This window comes from Manis pentadactyla, chromosome 9 (genome assembly GCF_030020395.1).
Source record: "Manis pentadactyla isolate mManPen7 chromosome 9, mManPen7.hap1, whole genome shotgun sequence".
In the NCBI taxonomy this organism is placed as follows: domain Eukaryota; kingdom Metazoa; phylum Chordata; class Mammalia; order Pholidota; family Manidae; genus Manis; species Manis pentadactyla.
The window spans coordinates 113,668,731-113,687,807 of NC_080027.1; the positions used below are offsets into that span (position 1 = coordinate 113,668,731).

Genomic DNA, 19,077 nt, shown 5'->3' on the forward strand with positions numbered 1-19,077 from the left:
TTTAAACAGTCAGAAAGCTTTATTTATTGTTTTATAAAAAGGACAGTAACAATAGGCAGAGATGCAACAGACTATACAGACTGTGTAACTATGACTATATAGAGCCGTCTACAATAACTTTTCTAAATTTTACTCTGAATTCAAAGAAAAAATGAATAAATATAAAATATAGGCATATATTCATTATGTACCTATGGTATCAAATCTGTCTGCAAGATGCTTAGAGATTAGAAAACATCACATGTTCGATACATTATTGTTTAATCAATCCTTGGAACATTAAAAAAAATCCTTTGGAAGCTTAAGGATTAGAAAAATTGTTCCATTATTCGTCATTCTACATCCTATTTTGTATTCAGTATGTTAGAAATTTACCTCTCTGCCTGTTGAATTGACGACCACGGACACCTTGTCTCAATGTTGTCTGAAGTCTTACTCGTCTGAAAGGCTTTGGTTGACTACTGCTAGTATCTGAAGAAAAACATTAAAATGCAAGAAAGCAAGCTAAAAAAAGGGAAAACAATTAAAACGGCAAAAGCTAATTACTAAATGAACGCACAGAGGAGGGGAAAAAGTATGGTGGAGTAGGAAGGCAAGGTGGAAACCTTCTCCCTTCTGCCCTGCACCCCCCACCCTCGCTGCCACGCAGGGAGGCTACTGCAGCAAATACAACCCTGAAAACAACCTAAGACTGCAGAACAGCCTATCTAAACCTGGTGAAAGACCACACAGAGAAGGGTAAAGTGGCAGAGTGGCCATCAAGCGGGACCCAAGCCCTTCCTCCATCTCACCCACAAGCAGGAGGGAGAGGAACGAAGCAGGAAGGGATAAGGGTGCAGGAACTCAGCACACCTGGCCCCAGAGATCCGCTCTAGTAACACTAGTCCACATGGCACTGGGCTTTGGTGATTACTGGGGCTGGACACCAGGGAGAGCTGGAGCACTCTGGGAGGCTGAGACTCCAGCTGCTTGTGGAGGACAGGCACACTCCTTCAGTCCCACTGAGACCCGGCGGCAATTTCAAAGATTTATCAGTAATTGGAAGGGCACCGGAGGGATGAGTGTTGGGTGGAGCTCCCACCGCAGGAGAAAGAGCAGGTGGACGACACTTCCCAAGCCCTCCCTCAACCCAACTAGTTGGGTGCTCGCAGAAGCCTCACACACTCCACTGCCTTTGTTGGTGGCTCAGCCCCAATGTGCTTCCCTATGCACCTGCCCACCCGGCTGCTTAGCCCAGAAGAGATCAGACTTTGCTCTCTGGCAGGTTGAGAGAGACTTTGCTGCAAGGCAGGCAGAGGGAGGCTTTACCAGTTTTCTCAGCCCTCTCTTAGGCCGGCCCTGAGCGCTCCTTCCTCCTCACTGGTGATCCAGTCCTGCCCACCCTGTCTTCCCAGTAGGGACGACATTGCTATGGGACAGGCAGAGGGTGGCCCCATCCAACAGGATCCCAGCAGAACCCCAACAAACAGCTCACAAAGGGCAGGCTGAGGTGAGCTTCCCGATGCAGTAGAATGAGATAGATCTGACTACAGACAGAAAGGTGGCCCTGCCCATAGCCCACCAACAGCAAGTGGGGTTCTACTGCAAAGGAGAATGAGGCATGGGTGAGTAAAGTCTTGAGCTTCTGGGAACCACAGCATGCCTTCTTCATAAAGCCCTTACTCTTGAGACCAGAACATATGAGATCTATCTAATCCAAAGGAAGAAACACAGAAACTCAGACAAAATGAGGAGGCAGAGGCATATGTTACAAACAAAAGTACAGGATACAACACCAGAAGGAGGACTAAATGCAATAGAGACCAGCAATCTCCTTGATAAAGATTTCAAGTAACAGTCATAAACATGCTCCTGATCTGTGGAAAAGTACTGAGGATCTCAGGAAAGACATCAACAGAGAGATTTGAAAAAGAGCCACTCAGAACTCAAGAATATAGTAGCTGAAATGAAAAATACAATGGAGAGAATGAATAACAGACTGCTATAAGTAGAGAAGACAATCAATGAAATGTAAATTAGAGAACAGGAAAACAGCGAAACTGAGCAACAGAGAGAAAAACAATCTCTAGAAATGAGAGGATGCTAAGAGAACTGTTTGACAACTACAAACAAAATGATATTTGCATAATAGGGGTACCAGAAGGAGAAGAGATACAAAGAAGTAGAATATCTCTGAAGAAATGCTGAAAACTTCTCCAGTCTGAGGCAGGAGACACCCAGGTCCTGGAGTACAGAAAGCCCCTAACAGAAGGAACCCCAAAGACAGCACCAAGACATAAAAAAGTTAAAATGACAGAGGATCAAGACAAGGTACTGAAAGCAGCTAGAGAAAGGCAAAAAATTACTTTTAAGGGCAACCCCATCAGGCTATCAGCAGACTTCTCAGCAGAAACTTTACAGGCCAGAAGGGAGGGGCATGAAATATTTCATGTTGAAACAGAAGGACCTTCAACCAAGAATCTTCTACCCAGCAAGGTTATTATTCAAAAATGAAGGAGAGATTAAAAGCTTCCCACATAAAGGAAAGTTAAAGGATTATACTGCCATTAAACAGGCCTTATGGGATATATTACCTTTAACATATCCTTCTGTATATGGAACATAACTTCTGTAGATGGGAATGTTAAGCCTTAATATTTTTCATAAGTGCAAATAAACCCACAATAAAGGCTGTAGACCAAATACTCAGCAAGTATGAAGTTTAAAAACACAAAAGTGGTATAATCAATAATATACAAACTCAGTCAAGAGATACACAAAAAATGGCATCTAACACACAAGTGTGAAGGAGGAAGAACAAATAACAAGTACTTTCAGACTGTGTTATAAACAGAGCAATCAAATAATTCTGTGATACTTTAGGAATCTATCTATGAACCTCATGGTAACCAAAAGCCTAAAGCCTCCTATAGTTACACAAAAAATTAAAAAAAAGAAATTCAATCACAACACTAAAGAAAACCATCATATAACAAGAGTATAAGAGAAGAAGAAAGGATCCGAGAGGAGCTATAAAAACAACCAGGATACAATTGATAAAACAGCAGTAAGTACACACCTATCAATAACTACCTTAAATGTAAGGGTACTGAATGCAGCAATCAAAAGACATACAGGGTGGCAGAATGGATAAAGAAACGAGACCCATATATATATGCTGCCTACAAGAGATTCATTTCGGACCTAAAGACATACACAGACTCCAAATGAAGGGATGGAAAAGGTGTTCTATGCAAGTAATAGGGAGAAAAAAGCATGAGTTAGCAGTATTTGTATCAGACACAAAAGACTTTAAAACAAAGAAAGTAGCAAAAGACAAAGGACATTACATAATGATAAAGGGGTCAGTACAACAAGAGGATAGAAGCACTACAAATATCTATGCATCCAACATAGGAGCACCTAAATAGTAAAACAAATACTAACAGAACTAGGGTGACCGACAGGCTGCAACTCAATCATATTAGGGGACTTTACACCGCACTTACATCAATGGACAGATCATTCCGACAGAAAATAAATAAGAAAACAGAGGCACTGAACAAAACATTGGGTCAGATGGACTTAACAGATATATATAGGACAATCCACCCAAAAGCAGCAGGATACACATTTTTCTCCCCATGCATGTATAGAATGGTCTCCAGAATAGATCACGTATTAGGACACAGAAAGAGCCTCAATAAATTCAAAAAGATTGCAACTGTATCAAGCAACTTCTCAGACCACAATGGTGTGAAACTAGAAATAAATTACACAAACAAAAAACCCCACCAACACAGAAACTAAACATGCTACTAAATAATCAATGGATCATGAAGGAATCAAAGTAGAAATCAAGCGATATACATGAAGACTGATGAAAACAAAAATACAACAGTTCAAAATTTGTGAGATGATGCAAAAGCAGTTCTAAGAGGGGAGTACATAGCAGTACAGACCTACCTCAAGAAATGAGAACAGTCCCAAATAAACACTCTAAGCTCACAATTAAAGAAATAAGAAAAAAGAACAAATTAAACCCAAGGGACATAATAAAGCTCGGAGCAGCAAGAAATAAAATAGAGAAGAATATAACAATAGAAAATATCAATGAAATCAAGAGCTGGTTGAGATTAAACAAAATAGACAAACGTATCCAGATTTATCCAAACGTATCCAGATTTATCAAGAAAAAAAGAGTGGATACAAATAACATCAGAAATAAAAAAGGAATAGTTACAACAGACACTACAGAAAAACAAAGAATTATTAGAGAATTCTATGCAAAATTATATGCCAATAAATGGGACAACCTAGAAGGGACAAAATCTGAAAAAAGTACAACCTTCCAACACTGACCTAGGAAGAAGCAGAAAATCTAAACAGACCAATTGTCAATAATGAAAAGTGAACTGATAATCCAAAAACTCCTAACAAAAGTCCAGGACCTGAAGGCTTTACAGCTGAATTCCTTCAAACATTTAAGAAGAGTCAATACCCATCCTTAAAGTATTCCAAAGGCAGAAGAGGAGGGAATACTTCCACATTCATCTAAGAGGCCAGCATCCCTGTAACACCAAAACCAAAGATACAAAAAAAAAAAAAATTATAGACCAATATGCCTGATAAACATAAATGAAAAAATCCTCAACAATATATTAGCAAACTAAATTCAAAACTACATCAAAAGGATCATCCATCACGACCAAGTGGGATTTAAGGCAGGGATACAAGGATGGTACAATATTTGTAAATGAATCAGTGTAAAACACCACATTAACAAAAAGAAGTTTAAAAACCTAAACAGATCATATAAACAGACGCCAAAAAAGCATTTGACAAAATTCAACATCCATTTTTTATAAAAACTCTCAACAAAATGAGTATAGAGGGAACATACCTCATAATAATAATAATAAAGGCTATTTACGACAAACCCACAGCTAACAATACTCAATGGCAAAAAGCTGAAAGCTCTTCCTCTAAGATCAGGAACAAGACAAGGATGCCTAGTCTTACCATTTTTATTCAACATAGTACTGGAGGCACTAGCCACAGCAATCAGACAAGATACAGAGATAAAAGGCATCCAAATTGGTAAGGAAGAAGTTAAACTGTTATTATTTGCAGATGACATGACACTTACATGGAAAACCCTAAAGACTACACCAAAAAACAAATGGAACTAGTAACTGGATTTGGCATGATTGAAGGATAGAAAATTAATACACATAAATCTGCTGTATTCCTATACACTAATAATGAACTAGCAGAAAGAGAAATCAGGAAAACAACTCCATTTACAATTACATCAAAAAGAGTAAAATATCTAAGAATAAACCTAACCAAGAAGGTGAAAGACCTGTTCTGAAAACTAAGACACTTATGAGAGACAGATTAAAGAAGACACAAAGTAATGGAAACCTATTCCATGCTCATGGATAGGAAGAATTAATATTGTCAAAATGGCCATCCTTGCTAAAGCAATTTACAGATTCAATGCAAACCCTATCAAAATACCAGGAGAATATGTCAGTGAACTAGAACAAATAGCTCTACAATTCATATGGAACCACGAAAGACCCTGAAAAGTCAAAGCAATCTTGAGAAGGAAGAACAAAGCTGGGGGGATTATTTTGATTTCAAGCTATAGTACAAAGCCACAGTAATTAAAACAGTATGGTCTGGCACAAGAAGAGATCCATAGGTCAATGGAATGGAATAGACAGCCCAGATATAAACCCATGCATATATGGCCAATTATATATGATAAAGGAGCCATTAATACACAATAGGGAAAAGACAGCCTTTTGAATAACTGGTGAAGGGAAAACTGGACAGCTACATGTAAGAGAATGAAACTGATTATCTAACTCTGTATCCAAAAGTCAACTTGAAATGGATTAAAGAACTAAATGTAGGACATGAAAGCATAAAACTATAAGAAGAAAACATAGGCAAAATCTCTTGAATATAAGCATGAGTAATTTTTCTGGACACATTTCCTTGGTCAAGGGAAACAAAATAAAAATGAACAAATAGGACTACATTAAACTAAAAAGCTTCAGTGCAGCAAAGGACACCAACAGAACAAAAAGGAAACTTACAGTGTGGAAGAATTTATTAGTAAATGATTTATCTGATGAGGGGTTAACATCCAAAACATATAAGGAATGGGCAGAGGACCTGAACAGACATTTTTCCAAAGAAGAAATACAGATGGCCAACAGGCACACGAAATGATGCTCCATATTGCTAATCATCAGGGAACTGCAAATTAAAACCACAATGAGGTATCACTTCACACCAGTCATAATGGACACTATCCTAAAGACAAGAAATAGCAGTGTTGACAAGGACATGGAGAAATGAGAACCCTCCTACACTGTGGGAAAGTAAATCGGTGCAGCTACTATGGAAAGCAGTGTGGAGGTTCCTCAAAAAACACAAATAGAAATACTATGTGACCCAGTAATTCCACTTCTAGGAATTTACCTGATGAAAACAAAATCCCTGATTCAAAAAAATATATGCACTCCTATGTTTATTGCTGCATTATTTACAATAACCAAGATATGGAAGCAACCAAAGTTGTCTATCAACCGATGCATGGATAAAGAAGATGTAGTACATACACACAGAATATTATTCAGCCATAAAAAAGAAAGAAATCCTGCCATTGTGACATGGATGTACCTAGAGGGTATTATGCTAAGTAAAATAAACCAGGTGGAGAAAAGCTAATACCATATTTGTGGAATCTAAAAACAAAACAAAACAAAATGAACAAAATAACAGTGGATTCACAGATACTGAGAAGTGACTGGTGGTTACCATGGGGGAGGGGTTGGGAATAGGTGGGTGAGGGGGATAAAGGGAAACAAATAGTCTCAATCACAATATAAGCTGGTCTTGGGGAAGGTAGTACAGCATGAAGAATATAGCCAATGGTCCTGTAACATCTTTGTATGTTGACAGATTGCAACCACACTAGTGGGGCTGAGGATATAATAATGTAGGTAAATGATGAAACACTGTTTTATGCTTGAAACCAACATAAGATTGTCTACCGACTATCCTTTTATAATGTACAAATAAATAAATAAATAAATGGATAAAATGCAGAGGCATTCATTTGTTTTCAGTATTAAAAGTTTTGGTTTTTTACATGGGATATTAAATTTACACAAAAAAAGGATATAAGTAAAAAATAATGTCCTCATTTGAAAAAATAAAGTGCTTACTTTTTTCATTCATTTACTCACTCAACTATTTCAATATTTACTTGGTGACAATCCATGTATCAGACCTGTGCGAGGGGTTGGGGATTACCAACGTAAACAAAATGTCACATCCCTCAGGAAACAACAGACCATTACAATGCGACAAGAGTCACATCTGACTCTCCTCTTCTCTGGACACCCCAAATCCAATCATTAGCAAATCTGGCCAGCTCCAATTTAAATATATATCCCAAATTTGACCTGTTTTCACCATCTTTACCATCCTATCTGAAACATCACCTTTACCTTTAATTATTGCAATATCTTCCAAACTTGCTCCTTATTTCCGCTCATTACTCATTTTTAGTTTCTCCTCTTTACAGCAGCCAAACTGATACCATTAAGTCTTTAAGATAATGTCACTACTCTGTTTGAAGCCTTCCAAAAGCTTTCCGTGTCCCTGAAGCCAAAACAACTACAATGATCTATTATATCTATCCTCCATCACCCCTACCCTCTCTCCTGCTAGTCTCTTACTGTACTCTAGCCATACTGACTTCCTTGCTCAATGTGAACACATCATACTGCTGCCCTATGAACTTTGTGTCTGCTATTTCTCTTGTCCAGGAACACTCTTCCCTAAATAACTGCACAGCTTTGCTCCCTTACCTCTTTCAAGTCTTCAGTTAAGTATCACTTTCCTAGGAATACTTTCTGTGAAACTGCCTGGCACATAACATGATAGGTACTCAAATATTTTTGACCAAATGAGCGACTACTCAAATGGGGAGAAATAGCGTTTCATATTATCAAATACATTTAAAGACATCCTTATTTCACATTATACTGTAAAAGGGAACAAGAGCCATCTATTCTTATGCAAGCTCTGATAAGACTGTTAACTAGTGTCCATTCTCTTGCTGAGGTAAGATAATTCTCATGGGACATAGTAATATAATTGGTAGCACAGAACTTCAGTAATTGTACTATTAATAAGCATGATAGCTAGAATTTTTGAGCCTTCCTGTGGAAGCACTGAGTTATATAACTTACATACATTATTTCTAATCTTGACTGTAAGATTAGTTATTAGTGTCCATTATTTCATAGTGAAATGACAAGAGATTCAAATGTACTAGCTATTAAAGAGTGGCTATGAGATCTGAACCCCGGGATACTGGGTAATAGGTTGATGTGTCACAGAAAAGCAGTTCAGAGGGAGGAGATTCTGAGATTAACAAAGTTCCATGATTGAAAAAAAGTAAATAACTGAGTATGTCTGTTATAAAATATGAAAGTTCTATGGCAGAATTTGAGAATTACTGTCATAAAGAATTCAAAATGAAAATAATCTGTGGATGACTGAGTACTGTATTTCTTCAATAATAAAAATAACTCCCTACCTAAAAATGTTGAGACTGATAAGCCAGAACAGTGTATTATTTAAGAGTAGAGTCTCTGGAGCCAAATTTCTTGAGTTTACATTCTGGTAGCCCATTATTCACTGGCTATTTGACTTTGGGGAAGTGAGTCAACCTTTCTGTGCTTCAGTTTCTGTATCTATACACACAGGTAAGTGATCACCATGTTTAGGCAGTGTGTAAATTAAATGAATGAATATACATAAAGGATTTAGAATACTGCCTGATACACAATAAGTGCTAAATCAATGCTGATTACTTTTTTTACTACAGAAGTAAATTTATTCTAAGAAAGATAACCTTTTTAAATTTAACTTCAAAAAGCTGAACAGCCAAACTCTGAAACTGTTCACACATCAGTAAATTTCAAACACTTTTTCAAAACAACAGACGTCCCACCCCTTGACTTTCCAGGTACAATCTCATGTAAAACCCTAATATGTAGGACAAAAAATAAAAATGGAGCTGCTCTGGTTTAAACAGAGGCAGAAAGCATGGAGGACTACTCCTTAGCTTTCCTTCTGGCAGCCCATTTACCACAGCCCCTGAGCACCTCTAACATAATCAGTCCCTTTAATATAAACCAAGTCCTTAAAAAAAAAAAAAATTTCCCTTCTAAATAAAGTATTTTAAATTTCAGGGGGAAAAAAGGATTATCAAATTGTTACTAACAGTGTCTTTTGCAAACAAGTTTGATATAAAACTTCAGCCGTAGTCAAGAGCAGGAACTTACCTATGGAAGAGCTGGAGGGAGGATCCTGGCTGGTGGAAGGGAGATCCGACTCGTCAGATGCCTGCGCAGGCTCTTCCTCCTGCTGGCTATCGATTTCTAGGCCTGCTTCTGAACTGATACTGGAGAAGGGAAACAAAAATTGGTTAGAAAATACAAAGCTGGTCCTATAATGTATCTAAGTCGTTCCCAAACTCCCGATACAGTCCACCACTTAGATGACCTCGAGGCCTCTCCGACTCAAGCCTGCCCGCTCCCGCCCGGTGGCCGCGTAGTCTTGCACAGGGGCAGGTGCGAGGGAGCTCGACTTGCTTTTCCCTCATTCCTCTTCTCACTAGGGCATGTTCCAATTATAGTTTTTGTATCTCCTTGTTTTCCTTTTTGACAAAGGATGTTCACATTGTTCTCGACAATCACAGGAGATAATATTATCCAGATTCTGATAAATCTCAAAATAACTTTCTAGGAAAGCTGAGTCTAAAATAATTTATAATAGTCGCAACTATTAATATTATACCACTAACTCACTAGGGGCTATAGCCTATGAGATAGGCTGTGGGTACCTGAATTCCTGGCTCAATAGCTATAACTTTCTCTCTCTCTCTCTCTCTTATTCAAAAAAGCACATCAAAAAGCAAGCAAGGGAGGTAAGAGTATAACTGGAATCTGTTCCAATTTTTTTCATCTGCAAACATAAGTCCAGTTTTTGGTAACAAGGTACCTGGAAGATATCTTTCTCTAAACTATGTGCTACAGCTGAGAAGTGTTGGTGGAGTGTAAAGTGTGTGGGACTGTAGTGGTCAAATCCAGTCTGGGTCAGTGATCAGTGGTTTGACCTAAGCCAAGTGATTTTAATATGCTCTGTGTCTGAGCTTTCTCACTTATAAAATGGGAGATAATACATTGCAGATATTGTGTGAGCCTGAAATGATATATATAAAGTGACTTGCATGCATGGCATAAAATTGACGGCAGCTAGTATTCTCAACAGGTCTGTAACCTCCCCGAAATTACATAGCACTTTGTTAGAACATAATAATAGACCTACTTTTCCCCTCATATACTAGAGTTGGTTTATAATTATGTTAAGAAAATATTGCTAAATAAAACAAAATCCTTGAAATCTGCCTAGGACATCTGGGTTCTATTTCTAGCTATGCTTCTGACTATGAAGTAGTCTAACTTTTAAATTTTATATGGAATTAGGTTCCACCTTGAAGGCTAAACTTGTCCAAGACCATTGTACAATGGTTCTTGTCATTAAATTATTCCACTTCCTTTGACTTAAAAAAAATCCAAAGATTTGTCATGAAATAATCCTTTTGTTAAACCTTGTTTATAACTGATGTGCCAAAATGTAGTCTGGTCTTGAAAACTACCAGAAAGTTTCTAATTTTTAAGAAGCCAATTATTTTAGATATTAACTTCTAAATGCACATAAATAAAGAGTGAGGTCCACTTGAGCCCACTATTAAACGGGAAGTGAGTCATTTTCTAACTTTCACAGAAAGATTTCTTTCTTGGGGAAAAGTTCAAGCAACTACATTAACAGAAGGGTACTAGTGATTTTAAAATAATACTTTGTTCTAGAATATATTTGTAATTTTCAGAGGTACATATTAAAAATAGTCTTTTGTAATAATCTCCAAGTCCTAAAATATATTACTATGCAAAAATTAGTCTTACAAAATATGTGGCTTGGTTTTTGTAATAGGATGTTAGTGAAAATACTGGTCATCAGACTGTTTCCTGGCTAAAGAAAACAAATGTAAAAGTCTGGCAAGTCTAAGGCAAGCAAAAACTACAAAGTACTTACCCTTCAGATTCTGCCTCCACAAATACTTCATCCCCATCATCACCTGCTGCCGTTTCATTTGTTGTACATAACGTGCCAGTGGATGTTGTCACCATTGGAACAGACTGAGAGGCATGCTCCGAAGCATCTGAGGTGGTGCCCTCAGTAAATACGGTCACTTCAAAATAAAAAAGACCAGAAGAGCAACAACAACTTTCACTTTGTGATTTACCTAATATTTAGCCAGAAGATGTCTCACAGGTTTCTATTTTACCAATAAAACATATAATCTACTCATCTGCCTTTGATACCTACCTGGGGCTGCTACTTGTAGAGGAGTAGTGGGAACGCTTCGGCCACCTGACTCTTCTTCATGAGCTAGGAAGAGAGGTGTTTCATACATTCCTAAACCTAAAAGACAATTCTGAGTATTAATGAATGATTGGAAGAACATAAAATTGTCAATATGCTAGGTATTCGAAAGAAAAAAAACTAATCACCACAGACATACAATTTTGAAGCCCATTAAGCAAAAATCAAACTCTCAAAAATGTAAATAAAATTTAAATGCATCCTTAAGTTCTCTAACACCAATTTAAGTAAGCACCCTTTAAAAAAATATCTGAAATACCTCTCTTAGAATTTTATACAAGCTAACCTTTTTGTGTACCCAACTGTGAATGAGCTATTATGTTACAATTTACTCACCACCACAACTGCAAAGTATTTATTATTCCCTTTTTTGTTAAAGAAATTGAATTTCAAGGAAATTAACTTTTCCAATGATACCGGCTAGTAAGTAGTGACATTCTAATTTAAGCCTACGTCTGACTCCCATGTCTAGAAATTGTCCTACAATACAAAGCCATATAAAATTTTTGAATTTGTATTAACTTACAATTTCATTCTAGTGAGGCATGTGGTAAGAACTAACATCTTAAACTACTAGGGACTAAGATACATTATATAGTTTATGTGAGGGCTGCAGATTAATCTTTTGTTTTGGGTTTATTATTAAAGTAGTATGCATTCCTTTTTCACTTATAAAATGCCATACAGCTTTCCAGAAATAGTTTATTTGGATTACATGGATGCCAAATGAGGATTAAAAGGTAATTAATTCCACAAACAGTAAAACTCATGTCCAGTAACTACCCACTATTACTTAACTAAGGGTTCATTTTATTTCACATAGTTTTAACATTTCATTTTTCCTATTTTTAACATTAATGGAAAATATCTAACTAGCTTCATACATTTAAACTAGGAATATTAAATTTCAAACTAAATAAATATGCTGCATTGCTTCCAAAACTTTAAATGGCTGACAGTACTTATGTATATTTGTTGGTTCAACAAATATTCCTGAACACTTAGTCCATGTATGATACTATACTAGAATCCAGAAGAGATACAAATGTAAAAGCTAGTCCTTATTCTAAAAGAACTCAGAACTTTGTTGGAAAAATAAGATCTATTGTTAAAGCAATACTTAATAAAATGGTAAATATACTATAGTTTTTCCCATAAATTAGCATAGGGATTATTTATTAACTTTCCATATTTATATTTGCTAACTTAAAAAAAAAATCACATCAGAGTAACTTATTACCGAATACATCCAAATCCAGGAAGTCTAAGCATTTATTTAGTTATTTACCTCCTTGAGAAGCAAGCTGGCCAAGATCAGAGTGACTAGAACTTGTTTGTGGCATATCTTCGGGTGGCCCAAACCGGAATCTAGGAACACCAGCAACCTGTGGGGAACTAAAGAGACAAAAATAAATTTACAGTGAAATTTGAAGTTATTCTGTTTATACCACAATGATGGAAAGAGTATAGGAAGATGGAAGAATGATCATAAACAAAGCGGGAAAGAACAGATTGAAAATAATTAGTTGATAATGGAATTCTTATTTATAAAAATGTTTTTGAAATATCAGTTTTCAGTATTTCATTGTAATACAAATCATTGTTTCATATTACATCGTTTATATATATGTGATTTATGTACAAATAACTTTGAGCTCTCCTGAACTGTGTACTGTGTGTCTTACATTTGAGTCTCCCTGTTGATGTACTGAAAACAACACAAACTCAGTATGAGACAAAGCTTAAAAAAATAAAAAAAAAAACGTTCCGCCGATGTCATGAGAGAAAGTTCATCCTAGTTTCCACTGCTCATAGACAAATCAGGCCACCTCTCTCTCTAATCTATTTCTTATCTGAAAGTTCAGTAGATGGTTCCCAAGATCTAGAAAATCAGATGGCTAGAAACTTATTTCCCCCTTGTTCTAATAACACTATTATCTATCTTCCTGCCCTCTTTGCCCACGTCTTACCCTCTCCTTCCTTGGCTAGCTGGTTACTAATGTTTATGGATTATACCTGTGTAGTAACTCTTCAATCTATTTTCTTTTAGAATCTGTCTTCTTTTCCATTTCAACACTATTGCTTTAGTAAACACATTCTCTTTCAGGCTGATTTAACAACCTGTCTCTATAAAGTTACTCTTCTATGGAAGAACACTGAGTTTTTCTGAGCTATGTGAGAATGCTTAAGACTGGCTGGTACTCAGAAGCTGTTCCCTGGAGTGAGTGTTTCTGACTGGCTGACTTTTGGAAGGGAGGGATGACACTGACTGGTTGGCTTATAAGATTTTGTTAGCTGAGGTGAGTTGTAGTTAACTGAGCAAGTCTGAAACAGGTTCTGATGGCCATAATGTTATCATGTGCTACAGACCAATCAATCCGTTCCCAAGTTTGTGGAAAGTTTTAAATTCTGATCTTCAAGCTCATCCTGATAATTTAACAAATACTTCAGCCACAATTAAACAAGTATACTTTCACACGGATAAAAAGCCTTTTTATCTTGTGAGAAAAGTGGTATAGCACAACAGTTAAAATAGGTTCTAGAGATAGACTAACTGCTTTGAAACTGAAAACTGTTACTTCCTGACAGTGTAACCTCTGGCAAATTCACTAACATCTCTGTTCTTCCCTTATATGTAAAAGGGCAACAATAATAGTGTCTACTCTTATAGTTATGAAGATTAATAAAATTCGTTCATGGAAATGCTCAATAAATGTTAAGTACTCTTCCAGGGCTCAATTCGATCTCATCCCCATTAAATCCTCTCAGGTTCTTTTCCCCTAATTTCTGGAATAAAGCAGTTCTTCATTTATAATAACAAAGCCTATCGCTTAAGTCTCTATTCTCCTCCTAGACTGTGTAGGCTAGTTATCTGTTCATATGTTTGGCTTTTATGATAACACTATTCATCTTCATTCTCAACGATCTACAAAGCATTTACTATGTGCCAGGTAATATGTTACTATGAGCATATTAAACACATTAAACATAAATTAATTCACTTGGTTCTCACAACTTACAAGGTAGGAATTACTGTATTTTTATTCCCATTAGCCAAGAACAGAGAGCCTAAGTAACTTATCACAGATAGTACAACAGTGGAGCGAGATTTCAAATCCAGGTATTCTGACTTTAGTCTATGTTCGTAATTTCTGTTATACTGACATTAAATTTCTAGCCCCTGATGGAAGCAACTGTGTTTCGTTTACTTTTATGTAATTTTCCCCAACACTACATCCTCAACCCTCCTACCCCAAGTGCTTAGTATACAATAGAGAAGGACTTAATAAATAATCAGTCAGATGTAAACAGATTAACAGGGAAGCAGTAAGAATCCATCAGCCACAAAGTATGTTTCTTTTTCATTAACTTACTGAATTGCTTCAGCAAACCCATCAGTACGATGTGGCACCACAAGAGTTGGAGTACTTGGAACTGTTCTGTCTTCATCATCGAAAAAATGCTGCTGCTAAAATTAAGAGAGAAAATAGGAACTAAGCAGGCAAGATAGGAACACACATATCGGTTATACAAGTATTTGCTGAACAAATGAATCACTTTTACATGATGGGTAGATAGTTACCATGCCACCTATTCCTGGAGTCAGTTGAAGCCCACGTCCTACAGACTGCCGCCGAGTCATCTGAATTCTCTGTGTCAAGAAAAGAATTATATTTGTTTTAAGGAATTAGCCTAAGACACAAAAACCACATACGTATCAGTAGTCATAGCTTATTTTGCTGATAATAAAAGAACTTAAATATTAGCAAATAATGTAATCATCATGATATTTTTCTCAGGAAAAACTGCTACTAATCTTATAGTAAAATCATTTTTTTTTAAGTGACAAATTTTTAATGATAATGACTATCAAATATTAACCAAAGGACAAAATCCTTTATTAACCCAGCAAAATATTAACCAATATTTAAAACCAATCTTTGATCCTATCTTATTGGTATGGAACTGAGTTCCTATCTCCTTAGTTTAAAATGTTAGTAAGCATGCCTTTGGATCTTAAGGCTTAATTACCTTTTAGAGTTCAAATAGCAATATGACTTCACATAAATTGTTTCCCAATTTAGACAATTCTAAATAGACAGATATGGTATATTTTGCAGGATCTACACATGATCCTTTAAGGCTTTATACAGTATATTTTCACCTACAAAGGTCAACATCACCTGTGGTTATTTCAGTAGAATCTATAGTGGCAGTGTTCAGTCTTTACAGAATAAGACTTAAGTTAGATACAGAACCTTTGTATTTTTTCTACAAGAGCTTCTTATTAAGAGATGTCCAGCTCTACTACATACAAAGAGTGCCACGTGTTAAGGGTCATGCACACTCTAATTTTAAAAGTGAAAGTATGTATGTGTGATGGGAAAAAAATGAGAGAAAAGTGTTCTGTTAAACAGAACACATGCATCTTAGAGAAAGGAAACTTCAAAAAAGGTTGTGGGTGGCTGCTAAAATATAGCTAGCTAAAATTAAATTTACTTTAATTAAAATCCAAGATAACATTTTCCTTTTTTAACTTGTAGAAACAGTGACTAGACTTGCTGTAACTATACTCATTTCAACTTATACAACTATTAGTAAGCCTTGCCTTTCCAAATTTTACCTTCACTTCCATTTATGAAGTAAATTACTAACACATTTCAAAGGAAAAGAAATGACATTTGTTTCAATTCAAAAAACTTTATACATGTCAACGTATACAAAGTTAATTTAATTTCTTGGGAGGGTCGAGGTGGGAGGGGGAAAGAAGTGGAATGGAAAGTAAAGGGGATAATGCCAAAATTCCTTAAAGTTCATTTTTCAGAATAACCAGCACTTTTAATACCTGAACCGGTGGCCCCAACTCCTGAGGTGAAGCGTGAATGGTCAGGCGCGGGGGAAGTGGGTGTGGGGGGCGCCGTGGTGACTGAGGTGCTCGAGGGGTTTGTCTTTCAGAGGCTGATGATGGCTGCTGTTCTCTAGAAATATCTTGGGAAAAAGATGACTCTGCAGTACCTGTATTTCCTTCACCTACAGGAAAAGAAAGCTTATTCTAACTACTGAACTTCCCACAAAATAACTTGGACACTTCATAAAAATATAAATCTCAGCACTAGGAGAGTTCACCTCACCAACATGTCCAGAAGAAAAGCAGTGAGGCGGGTGGACCCAGGAGAGTGGGTACCCACTGCGGCAGCTGTGGCCCAGGCAAGCCCCCTACCCTCTTTGAGTCTCTCTCTCTGTTTGGTTAATTGAACAAAGGTAATCTACAAGAAAGGTTTTTCTAAAGATTTCAAATAATGAAATTAGCTTACTAAATGATAAAATAACCATTTAATGAATTTTGGCTCATATTACTAAAATGGGCAAATTACCTAAAGGAAAGTCAGATCACTATAGTATAACACTCAGAGTGAAGGAAATTGGGAAGAAGGTTTAAAGTGACACTTTCATGTTTTGCTTTTCCTAGATTATTAGAATATTTAAAGAATATTAGTAGTTCTTTAGATGTCTGGGTTTTCTATATACATGGTAGAAACAACAGAAGCTGTCTCTCATTCTGAAAAGTTGAATAGGCTATCACAGAATTTAGTAGTTTGAAAGTGTGAGTTCTAAAGTCAGATTCTAACTCTAGTACTTAATAGCTTTAAAACCTTCATTAAATCACTGCTTGTTTCTCAGATTCTTTACTGGTACCTAAACTTGATAAACTATAAAACTTAAATAACTCAATACAAATATAGTTGCTCAGAAAAAGCATTTTATGTGAAGTACTGGCAATGTGCCAAATCCATCTACTGCCTTAATTTTAGCCAGACACTAGGTAGTCAATGAACGTCTATTATATGCTTTGCATCTTGAACACTAGCCCTCAAAAGACAACTTCTAGTGAAAATATCTAGAGGCAAAAAAAAGTCCCTCTACATCTCAACTATGAATACATAAAATGTTCCTTAAGTCTACAAAAATGTTTTATAAAATGTAAATCATTATGCAAAGTATCATTAATCTCTCTCCTTTCCTCTATCTTCCTTCAAAAACAATACTATTTTCCATTGTATGGTTTAATATTCATTTGTTTATTTTTCTCTTAAAAAATTTAAAAGTTGCAAGTTGCCTGCCCTTGCTTTACACCTTAACTCAAATGAGCATATACTTGCACTTTTAAATACACAGGCCTATATGGAAACTAATATACCATTTTCCCATACATCAAAATACTTAAGGTTTTAGTATATTACTATTAATGATTTTGGCTCACTATAATCTGTAAAGCCAGGATCTTATGCCAAATCATAGGCAATGATTCTTTAAGATACATTTTAAAACAATTCCAAATTAGTTTTCTGATTTCTGCATCCCTCTCTGCCTATAACATTTCAGTGGACCTCCAAAACTCATCCTTTCAAAGATTTAAGTAAAGCCATGCTATATTGATCACAAAATCTTTTATTCACTGGAAAACAAGATAATATCGCAAATCTCCAATATCCAATAAATGTTTAAACACATTGCTTGATTAGACTGACCTCTTCTGGTTGTGAACTGCTGTTACTGCTGTTGGAAGTCCCTGATTTAATTTTTTCACTTAATAAGAACAGCAGCAACTATGGCATTTATATTATATCACAGATTTCAAAATGTTTGCATCTTACAGCAGTCTGATGAGGAAGAAAAGATAGAATAATAGCTGCACTTTACAGTCATAAATATAGTAGACTTTATGAGACTGATAATGACAAAGTTAGAACAAGAGCGAATTTACTAATAGCCATGTTGTATTACCTACATAAATTCTTTAGAAAATATTACCAGAAATATTCAATGAAAAAGAGAATAAAAAAAAAATCTCACCACTGTTTTGAGAGTCAGCAGCTCTCTGATTGCTATCACCTCCACCCATACTTTCTTCTGTTTCTGTACCTGGATCAGTCCCATCACCACCCTAAAAGCAAATAAACCAAATAATTACCTTAAAAAATAATTAACCAAACTAACCACAGTAAAAACAAAGAAACAAAGAAACCTCACATCCTGAGCATACAGTCCTTTGCATATTCTTAGAAAACAAAGTTCTTAAATAAAACAGATGGTCAAAATTCTAGCTAGTCACCTCAGCATCGTCAGCTTCATATCCATCATTGCCATCTGCACTACCAGTGCCCTCGTTGCTATCATCACCCTCGTCTCCCATCCCTGTGTCATCTTCATCATCATCATCATCATCTTCATCTTCTTCATAATCCTAATGGAAAAATTCCCAAGTACAAAGATCTAAGATATTGCACAAACATTCTGCACATCTTGATACCATATGCTTAGAAATTTAAGCAAACACATCATTAATCAAGATACAGTAGTTATCCTCAAAGTTCTACAAGATCAGTTCAGTGGCAGGAAATATCACAATTGTGAAACTTACTGGACTTAGTACAATAATAATTGATTCTGAATTCTGTTTGCATGAGATCAGCTGAAAAATCAAACAAATATTCACAAAAGTGGTTCGCTTTTAAATTTAAAAGTGATGCTGAAGAAGAAAATGATGAAATT

The 19,077-nt window shown here is 36.1% G+C and overlaps 1 protein-coding gene across 1 annotated transcript in view; it reads right to left on the bottom strand.

Moving 5' to 3' along the window:
- TPR (translocated promoter region, nuclear basket protein) overlaps positions 1–19,077 on the bottom strand; it is a 78,806-nt gene that overhangs the window by 431 nt on the left and 59,298 nt on the right. The window contains exons 41-50 of the mRNA XM_036912546.2: positions 18,638–18,769; positions 18,379–18,469; positions 16,370–16,554; positions 15,107–15,175; positions 14,898–14,992; positions 12,812–12,918; positions 11,467–11,562; positions 11,173–11,329; positions 9,360–9,478; positions 376–471 (exon numbers count right to left, since the gene is read on the bottom strand). Coding sequence (XP_036768441.2) covers positions 376–471; positions 9,360–9,478; positions 11,173–11,329; positions 11,467–11,562; positions 12,812–12,918; positions 14,898–14,992; positions 15,107–15,175; positions 16,370–16,554; positions 18,379–18,469; positions 18,638–18,769 — 1,147 coding nt within the window. The remainder of the gene's footprint in view (positions 1–375; positions 472–9,359; positions 9,479–11,172; positions 11,330–11,466; positions 11,563–12,811; positions 12,919–14,897; positions 14,993–15,106; positions 15,176–16,369; positions 16,555–18,378; positions 18,470–18,637; positions 18,770–19,077) is intronic.